We start from the raw sequence: 10,702 nt of genomic DNA, 5'->3' as shown, positions 1-10,702 counted from the left end.
ATCTCCAAAACCGGAAGATCCCTCTGGTAGAACCCACAAAACCGGAGGATCTCTCCGGTAGAACCCACAAAACCGGAGGATCCCTCTGGTAAAATCTCCAAAACCGGAAGATCCCTCCGGTATAACCCACAAAACCGGAGGATCCCTCCGGTAAAACTCACAAAACCGGAGGATCCCTCCGGTAAAATCCACAAAACCGGAGAATCTTTCCGACCAAGTTTCCATAATGCACACTAAAAATCCTATAAATACTCCATCATTTTTCACCAAAAGGAAATAAATGATTTTTTCAAGAGAACAAAAGCTCTCAAAACTCACAAAAGCTCTCAAACCACTCAAAAAAGTCATTCTCTACCAAGAAAAATAGACTACAACTTCTCTCTCCAAAATTCTCTCTAGAGTTAAAAGAGAACTTTCTCTCTCTCTCTCTCTCATAATCGAGACAAACTATCTCATCTCAAAACACAAAGAAGAATGATCTACTTCCTTTCTCTCTAAAATTGAAGAAGAAATATTCTCTCTCTCTCTCATATTTCTTTCACAAACAAATGCTAGAATTACGCCAAATTACATTCCCTCTCGAAAGGTGTCCGAGAACTTGAGAAATCTAATTCTCTTGTTCTTCACTTAATAAGAGGAACATTCCAAAATTTATCACCCTTTGTATTTTCTCTTTCAGCTAAGGGAAAGGAAGGGCACGGAGAAACACACCACCCACGTCGAATTTCCGAAGGTCTCCACCACGGTCGTAATACCATCCCCGATCCATCACAATCCGTTCAGAACCATAGAAGATTCGACACTTCGCAACCCAAGATCGAGACACGTCTCAAGCTCGCACCACGACAAGTGTCCCGTAAATGTTGATCTAAAAAACGCATTAACAATATATATTGCTTGGAAAAAAAATTTATAATGCTTCACTCGTTACTTTTGAAAACAAAATACGATTCATTTATTAAACACTTCCAGCAAACTCAAGGGGAAGCTCCTGAGTGACGAAAGTCAACAAAACAGAGTTTTCCATAAAACATTGTGGGCGAGTCCCCCATTTAAACTCATACCAGCAAGCACGAGTAAGTTGCACTCACATAAGAGGTGGTTTGAACTTTGAACTTTCAACCACTTCATGTCTGCATAGAGGGCAACCCACGCCATCATAGTCGAAGATTCGGTATGAACATGATCTTCCGCATGAAGAGTTTCCGCTGGAAATGGATCTTGGTCCGCCAGACCCGCTTGTCCAATGACTTGATTGACCCTTTTAGGTAATTGTCTAATCGTCCCCAGTGAGTCGAAAGATGATTGATTATACGCAGAAGACGAATTCATGAATTGTGTTTAGCTCTGAAATTGATATCCAAAAGGCAAGTCATTTTTTTTGTTTAAATCGTAATCTGCAACTCCTGCCTTGCTGTAAATAGGCAAGTCATTTTATCCAAAAGCTATAGTTTCTTTCTTGGAAAATAATACAAATTTTACAAACGTAATAACTAAAATTAAATAAAAATGATTATACCTACCATTTAATTTGCGAGCCAAACATAGAAAGAGGCCCTCAAATGGTGAACCTAAATCACTCGTATTTAGTATTTTACACCCAAGTGGTAACGGACCATAGTAAGAGAACATCCATTAGTTCTAGCACTTACACAATTGAACTCAACTAATAGTTCCCGTTCTCATTAATAATTTACCGTACAAGCGCAACAAAAAATGACAATTACTATACAGAATAACAGACAAACGATGTAAGATTGTGCTAGCTATCGAATTTCTGCGCTTTTGCACTTATTGAAGCTCCTACCTACTAGGCTGTGTTCCCAACGCCTTGTATATATCTTTTCACTAAAATAAAATTAAATCCACGACCAATCCATGCCGTACCTTCTTCAAGCACTGAAAAATGGACAAAGCTTGGTGAATCGCAGTCATTGAATAATCTCGCCTCATCAACCAGGTATCTCGGGCGGATGCTTTTCAAAGTCTCCTTTGTCATTATCACTGTAAAAGGACCAAAGAAGGAACAAGGTTTCAATTCAGATCAAGCCAACGGGTTTTAAAAGAAATATATATATATATTAACATACATTGTGGTTGAGAGAGAACAGCTTGTTTTTCAGCCTCTGTCTCGTCTGTCGTGTCATCTCATCTCATCTCGAAGTGTTGGAAGTAGGGTCCGAGCCTGTACGCGACGATGCTTCTGAAAATGTTGCGAGAGACGTGGTTGGGAAGCAAACCCGAGGTGACCATCTCCTTGAGAAGCTTGAGGGCGACGTTGGTCTTCTTGATCTTGACGTAGCCTTTGACCAAGGTGTTGTAGGAGATGATATCGGGGAAAACGCCCTTCAAGGCCATGCGGACGAAAACGTCCCTGGCCTTGTCCATTTGGCCTTGTCGGCTGTAACCTTTGATGAGGGTGTTGTAAGTCACGTTGTTGACCTCCTTGTGGTTCTCCATCATTGTGTCGAACAGCCACTGAGCTTTCTCCATCATTCCCTCATTGCAAAGCGCGTCCAGAACGATGTTCAGAGTCCATATGTCCGGGAATATCTTCCCTCCCACCATCGCGTCAAACAGCCTGTTAAAATATTTCAAATTGAAAACAAACTCAATCAAATTTCTGTTCATTTTCGCAAATTTTTCAATTAATCGAAATGGGTTAACTTAGATAATTAGAAAACAAAAAAGACAAATGTTCAAGAACTAAACGAGTAGTGTTTCTGCTCATGAACTAATTAAAGGTTCAGGCATGGATATTCTCGTTATTCAGAGAGAGAAACTTTATAAACTCCATATGTAACCACTTTTTTCAGATATTTTGGTATTTAAATTGATGGATGATTGAATCATCGTCCAAGCTTATATACATCAGCCACGAAATTTGAATTCATAGAGAGAAGTTGTGTGTGCGGTACTCGAACAAGCTAATGAAATAAAACTAAAAAATAAATGTTCAAGACTGAATAAGCTGTGTCTGCTCAAGAATTTTTAAAATAAAATATTACTTTCTAAAGAAACAATGAAGTATTATAAAAAAAATGATGAGAAATATACATCAAAAGAAAGTTGAATTTCGGGCAAAAACCGGGCCGTAGGCAAACAAACACCCAAACCGAAAAGAGAACACAAAAAGACAACCAACAACCAGAAGAAGGAAAAAAAAAAACCTTTTCTTTACATCATAGAATGCATATTCAATCCCTAGAAAGAGCTGTGATAGATAATAATTCTTAAATTCCTGACACAGGGAATGAAGCCAAAGAGCCATGTTGCGGTTCACACTCTCGATGAGCTGGTTGAAGTTCCAAGCTTCATCAATTACTTAAATAACAATTTAATAACTTTTTGGAAATGAAAATATTGTGATTACCAATTCATTAGCCAAAAAAAAAAAGTTATAGAATGTGATTAAATAAAAATAAAATAAAAATTTTAAAAATTTTAAAAAAAAAATCTCGACTTTATATAAACAAGCATTTGTTGCAAGTAACCAATCTTCTACCTCTTTTTAAGGATTTAACTCAAGTTTCATTTTATTAAGTAAATAGCCCACCAACCCTAAGTCAATTAAATTAACAGTTCAATTATCTAAATTGACTGAACATAACTGAACAGTTAATTTAATTAACTTAAGTCTGATTGGCTATTTTCTTATATAAAAAAAAATAAAACTTGGGCTATTTTGCAAAAGGATGATTGATTAATAAGCTACTTACCTAATTGCCCTTATGTAAACCTATTTTCATCCTAATCATTTCAAAAAAATCAACAAAAAAATTTCACCGCAATACAATACCTGTGAGCATCTTCCAATCTTCCCAAATGGCATAGCCCGCAGAGCAACGAGTTGTAAGTCTCCGGATCGTGCGATCCTCCTCCTCCTCCGTTGTTCTTCTTCGTGAGGGTCTCGACGAGGTGGAGCGCGACTTCGGTGCTTCCCTCCTTGCACCGAGCGTTGAGCACGGTGTTGAGCGTGACTATGTCTGGCTCGACCCCGAAGAGCCTCATGCTCCGCAACGCCTGTGAAACCTCGTCCCACCGTCCCCGCTTGCACAGAGCCGAGAGCAGCGAGTTGTACGTCACCACGTCGGGCCTCACTCCCACCGACGCCACGAGCCCCGCGAGGAGCTTCGCGGCCTCCTCGGTCTTCCCTTCCTTGCACAGCAAGTCGACGAGAGAATTGTAGCTCCGAACGTCCGGGGAAATCCCGTGGCTCGCCATCTCCGACACCAGAGCCGCGGCTTCTTCCGATCTCCCGCCGGATTTCCCGAGCCCGTCGATCAGAGAGTTGAAGCAGACTCCGTTCGGCGCGACGCCTCGCGCGATCATGGCGCGAAAGACGCGCAGAGCTTCGTCGATTCGTCTCTCCTTGCAGAGCCGGTTGATCACCGGGCTGAAACAGCTCACCGAGGGACGAACTTGATCTCGTTCGTCGCGGAACATGCTCTCGATCATCTCTATTGCCGCGGCCGTGTCGCCGGACCTGCAAAAGCCGTTGATCATCGTCGCGTACGTGACGTCGTTGACGGCGATTCGTCGGAAAAACTCGGCGGCGTCGGCGGTGGATCCGGCGGCGCAGAGGCCGTGGAGGAGAGTGTTAGTGGTCCTGGCGTTGTGAGGAACGCCGGTCTTGATTCCGAGCGCGAAGACCGAGAAGCCGAGATCGGCGCGCTTGGATCGGCACAAAGAGCGAATTACAATGTTCAGCGTTCCGACCTCGGGACGGAATTCGTCGCCGCCGCGGCGGCGGAGGAAGAGCATGGCTCTGAACATCGAGACCACGGTCGAGTCGTGGTTCATCTTCGACACGGCTCCGAGGAGGTGGTTGAAGGAGCGAATCGAAGGGCTCGGTTTCGTCCGGACCAAGGTATGGAAGTAGTCCAGAGCTTCGTCGATCGTGATTGTCCCGGATTTACAGCGCGCCGAGACGGTGTTCTCGAAATCGGAGGCGTAGTAGGATCGGAAAAGTAGGGATTTGAAAATGCCGACGAGAGATGAGAAGGAGAAAGGTTTACCCGGTGATATTGCGGTCAAAATCTGGGCTTTGAGCTTCGAACCCATTGCCGCCGATTTCTCTCTTCCGAACGACCAAACCCTTGAATAGGATTTTTATTTTACGATTTATACGAAGAAATTAGTTTTTTTTCATATTTACAATTTTAAATTATTACGTACTTAAGGAATTATTATCTCTAAATGAGTTATTTGTAGTATTTTCCTGGGCTTGGAAGATGTAATGGGCCTTGGAAAGTTTGCCTACCTACTTAGTGGAAATAGCCTCCAATAAATGTTTTTCGTAAATTTTTTTAATATAAGCAGCTGAAAAAAATAATTATATAAATAACTGTTTTAATTTTTGAAATGTCCATTTTACTTTTATTAACTGCTAAATATATTTTAATAACTATTGATCAGGTTTCAATAAATATTAATTAGATTTCAATAACTGTAAATCATAATCCAATAATTGTTAACCAAATTTCAATATACAAATATTTTGAACCAGATTTCAATAACTATTAACCATATTTTAATAAATGTTGACTAGATTTTACGAACTGTTGATAATTCAATAAACGTTGATCAGATTTCAATATCTGTTAACCAGATTTCAAAAACTGTTATTTTTGTCCGGAAAAAATGGAAACGATTACTGTCGAAATATTTTTAAAAAATGAGTGAGATATGAAAAATAATACAAGTTTTACGCTAAATATGTAATTTTTCCGCCAACTTAACCTCTATCCCCACGTCTATCTCGAGTACGGTGATGTTGGAAACTAACGAATAGAAAATATATATATATATATATATATATATATATATATATATATATATATATATATATATATCAAGTAATTAGAGAAGTTTCCTAAAAAAACAATAAAAATAAATAAAGAGGTATTTGTGAAATTGACTTTTCAAATTTTCCTTGTCAGGATTACATGTCATCTAGAATACTTTAGATCCTTACTAACAAACACAACCCATTCCGTTTGAACTTTGAACAAATACAAGCAAACCCCCAAAAAAATGTCCCTCATTTTACCAGGTTTAATTTACCCCATTCTGAGGTACATAAAGGAATTAGTACCTATAAATTCTTTTATATTTTAGCCTAAAATTAAAACATTTGTTAAGCCGTTTTTTGGATTAACACTTACGGACACGTGACGTGAGCGGCCTTGACCACGTGTCTTCGAACCTGTGAGGTTAGTTATGGGATATTCCTCTTATCAAGTGAAGAACTTGAGAATTGATTTCTCAAGATCTTGGACACCCTTGTAGAGGGAATATAATTTGGCTTGGAGCCTTGGGTTTAGAGAGAGAGTAAGCTTCTCTTCTCCCACTCTAGAGAGAATGGAAGTAGATTGTTTCTCTATTTTGCGTGAAAAAGAATGTATGAAGTGGCTTTGATCCTCTTTGCTCTTGATTTCGGTCTCAAAGGTGTTTTTAGAGAGGGAAATAGCTGAGTAGAGAATTTGGTATAATCTAGTTAGAGAGAGAAAAAGTCAGCCATTGATAAGTGTTTCTCTTAGGTATTTATAGTGAGGTGGTGAGAGTTAGGGCAGGAGTACGGTAGGAGTGAAGGGGTTCGGGCGAGGCCCCTTTTGCGAAATGGAAAAGAGGGGGGTCGGGCGAGGCCCCCTTTGCGAAATGGAAAAGAGGGGGGTCGGGCGAGGCCCCTTTTGCGAGATGGAAAAGAGGGGGGTTGGGCGAGGCCCCCTTTGCGAGATGGAAAAGAGGGGGGTCGGGCGAGGCCCCCTTTGCGAGATGGAAAAGAGGGGGGTCGGGCGAGGCCCCCTTTGCGAGATGGAAAAGAGGGGGGTCGGGCGAGGCCCCCTTTGCGAAATGGAAAAGAGGGGGGTCGGGCGAGGCCCCCTTTGCGAGATGGAAATGAGGGGGGTCGGGCGAGGCCCCTTTTGCGAAATGGAAAAGAGGGGGGGTCGGGCGAGCCCCCTTTTACGAAATGGAAAAGAGGGGGGTCGGGCGAGGCCCCCTTTGCGAGATGGAAAAGAGGGGGGTCGGACGAGGCCCCTTTTGCGAAATGGAAAGGAGGGGGGTCGGGCGAGGCCCCCTTTGCGAGATGGAAAAGAGGGGGGTCGGGCGAGGCCCCCTTGCGAGATGGAAAAGAGGGGGGTCGGGCGAGGTCCCTTTTGCGAAGTGGAAATGAGGGCGGGTTGCTTCATACACTTCGGTTGGGTCTCCGATCTTCCCACCTGGTTCCTTGGGTTGGACTCGCCGTGCTTTCTGTGTTTTTGGGTTGGGCCTTAATGTTTTTTCGGGTGAGGAAAAATCTCTCACAACAACATTTAATCCTGATTAAAGATTAAGAGGTACACAAATTAAATTCATGTTTGAATTATTGAAATATTAGAGACGATCGATCGATGTTGGTGTGCATGACGGAGATGGACTCATAGCATTGAGGATGACGAGAAATTTGATGAAATCGATAAAGACATACAAAATAACAAATAGAAGCATTTCTCCCAAGATGAGAGCCCTCTAGTGGTTAAGACCACAAGAGTCTCAAGTTCCAATAACAATGCCGGCAACCAAATTTTTAAACCCTAATAATGTTTTGGGAGGAGAAGAGAGAGCAAAACTACTATAATCTTTTAAAATTTGCTTTTCTTAGTTAAATTTATTCATTTACCTATAAGATATTCATTAAAGATAGAGATGTATTGGTAAAGATGGAGATTGAGATCTTCATTTATTTACCTCTAAGACCATCTTCACTCCAACTTTATTTTTCATCTCTATTTTACATATTTATATCAATGAACAGTTTTATTTATCTGCATATCCTCTTCCACTATAAATTTTTTATATTTTAGTTTTAATCCATTATTATTTCTATATATTACAAATTTGCCTAACAAAATTAAGTTTGTTCATATTAGTCCAAATACATATATATTATCAATAATATGTCCGAAAATCTAAAAATAAAAAGTTCCTCAATTGCACAAAGTATGATAATTTTTTGACTGGAAACAAAGTACATATATTAAAGCATTACATTTTCTATCTAGTAGTTTTGCTTAATTTATTTTTTCAAGTTTGAGTTATATTTGAATTAATATTTTTTTGAATGCACTAATTTATAAATTAATACATAATACATATAAAAGTATCAAATTATAATTATTGGGTTAATTTTATAATTTTTAGAAACTTTAGGTATTAAAAAAAGGTATAGAGATGAAATAGTGCCACTTTAAATACGAAGATACACTATTCAAACCTAACTCAAATATAGAGAATGAAGATGATTTTGAATATAGACTGCACCTCCATCTCCTGCATCTCTATTTTAAAGATAGAGATGGAGATGTTCCTCCAATACATCTTCAAATAAAAATGTATTCTTCATATTTGAAGATGAAATGAATAGATGTTCTTCAAAATTTGAAGATGCACTATTATAATATTTTTTAAAACTTAAATATTGTAAAAAATTATAAAATTGACCCTAAATTTAATTTATATAATCTATCATTACAATTTATTACATATATTAATTATTGAGATTTGTAAATAATTAGTCATTTAATGGGTGTCTTTTAAAATAGTAGTCAAAGTTTGTGTTTTATTAAGCAATTAGCCAAAGAATTTTTAATGTGCCTAATATGCCATTTCCCCAATTCCCCTATCTCACATAATGAATATACTCTTCCTCCTGAGATCGATCTGAGGTCTCCGAATTCGATTATGGAGATTTCACGACGAGGGGAAGTGAATTCGCATCAGAGATGGAGGCTTGAGAGGTCGTGGCCGGAGCTACGAAATGAGGCTTCTCCTCTAGCCAAGATGCTTCTCCGATCACCAGATTTGATTCAAGAGATTTAATGACGATCGTTCGCGTCGGAGACGGAGACTTAAGAGGCCATAGCCGGAGATACAGAACGAGAAGATCCGAGTTATCCTCCAGAAATTGAATCGGTGAGGTCGGTTGGATCGGAAGGTCGAGGTGGCTCAATTCGAGCTGGAGAGAAATCATAGGAGGGAGATAGGGACAAATCCGGTGGCGTCGGAGTCAATCTCGATGTCATTCAAGTCTTTGAAGGCCGAGATAGACGATGTAGGAGCTTTGGCTCAATTTGACGGAGCTGTTAAGGTTGAGGACGATGAAGACGTTGTTATAGAAGAGTATAATTGGTATATTGTATCACTGGGTTTGAGTTTTGGCTATTTACCCAATTAAACTCATAGTTGGGTTATTATTTTAAATGAAGGGTCTAATATGAGCTAGATAGCTAACCCGCCATTTATTTCTAATAATATATATGTATATGGATTAATATGAATAAAATTAATTTTACCGGGCAAACTTGTAATATATAAAAATAGTAATAGATTAAAATTAAAATACAAAATATATGCTGATAGAGAATATATTTAGGAGGTTTTTTTTTTTTTTTTGAAGATGTAAATAAGCATGAGTTGGAGATGAAAAACAATATTTATTGATGCAAAGATATAAAATAGAGCTAACAAAATGAAGACAATTAAAGATGATTTGGGAATTTTCCTCAAAAAAGGAAAAAAAGAAAAAAAAAAAAAAAAAAAAAAAAAAAAAAAAAAAAAAAAGAAGATGGTTCGGGAATTATTGGTAGTCTAGTAACGAAATAGGTCCTTTTCCAGCGTCAGAAGAAGGAAAGTACCGAAAACAACTTGTGTTGATACTTATATCGTCCACTGATTCTTCTTTACGCGGCAATGCTATTTTATGGGAGTAGTGAGAAATAATGGATAGCGACTATTTCAGAATCGTAGCTCAATTTGAAGCTTCAAGACTTAAATCACCCATAAAGAATTAAATGACAGATAATATATAGCGACTATTTAAAAGCATACTTTTATTATAAATCTACTTGCTATAAATACACCCACCTGAAATATAGACTCGTCCATAAAGAATATGTTTAAGACAGCCACCACGTAGACCATATCTAAAACTCTATTGCACAAATTCATTAACTTTATTATATAACTTATTTTAAATAAAATAATATTTTAGTTAGTTCATCTCTGACATAGATTATTTGGCAAAACAATTTGCGTTTAAGTTGTTCGAGTGAAGATGCAAGAAGATGCTCAAGATCCGGGTTAAAACTGTTAAAAACAATCAGTTGTTCAACAAGTTGTTTCACACGCTAGCTAGTTGAACAACATTATAATCATGTGAAGTAATTTCAATTTTGTTCTCACTCGAAACTTTATCTTTAATATTAGAAAGCATATTCCACATTCATCTATTATTCTATTGATTTTATCAATTCTCTTTACATCATTTTTAGGGGTCATTAGGAAAATAGTCAATTTAAATATTTGACATTGCTAAATAGTCAACGTTTTGAAATCTTAGGTAGCCAATTTCATATATCAAACGTTGGTTATTTACAAATGAAATTTGTTATTTAACTAAGATTTACCAAACGTTTGCTATTTAACAATGTCAAACGTTTAAATTGACTATTTTTCTTGTTTTCTGTCATTTATATCATATATATACATATTTAACTTGCGTTTTTTATATTCAGCAATAGTATTGTGTATACTATTTATTTTACATGAATTCAAATAAATTGTAGACTCTCAAATAAATGTTTATCTATCTTATATATATTATGTAGAATGTAAATATTTTTACATACAAAATCAAATTTTGACTATTTTATGAAGAAAA

The 10,702-nt window shown here is 38.0% G+C and overlaps 1 protein-coding gene across 1 annotated transcript; it reads right to left on the bottom strand.

Moving 5' to 3' along the window:
- Positions 1–1,662: 1,662 nt before the first annotated feature.
- On the bottom strand, positions 1,663–5,129 carry LOC149394077 (uncharacterized). The gene is made up of 3 exons (XM_089618402.1): positions 3,800–5,129; positions 2,091–2,581; positions 1,663–2,004 (listed from the first exon to the last, which is right to left on the bottom strand). Exons 1-2 carry the CDS (start codon positions 5,062–5,064, stop codon positions 2,149–2,151), a joined length of 1,698 nt encoding a protein of 565 aa, XP_089474528.1. The 5' UTR covers positions 5,065–5,129; the 3' UTR covers positions 1,663–2,004; positions 2,091–2,148.
- Positions 5,130–10,702: the final 5,573 nt, after the last annotated feature.

This window comes from Urtica dioica, chromosome 6, assembly GCF_054948205.1.
Source record: "Urtica dioica subsp. dioica isolate 48M chromosome 6, U.dioica_male_clone48M_v1_H2, whole genome shotgun sequence".
NCBI lineage: Eukaryota > Viridiplantae > Streptophyta > Magnoliopsida > Rosales > Urticaceae > Urtica > Urtica dioica.
Note: the sequence above shows the minus strand (reverse complement) of the source record. Positions and strands in the feature narration are given on the sequence as shown.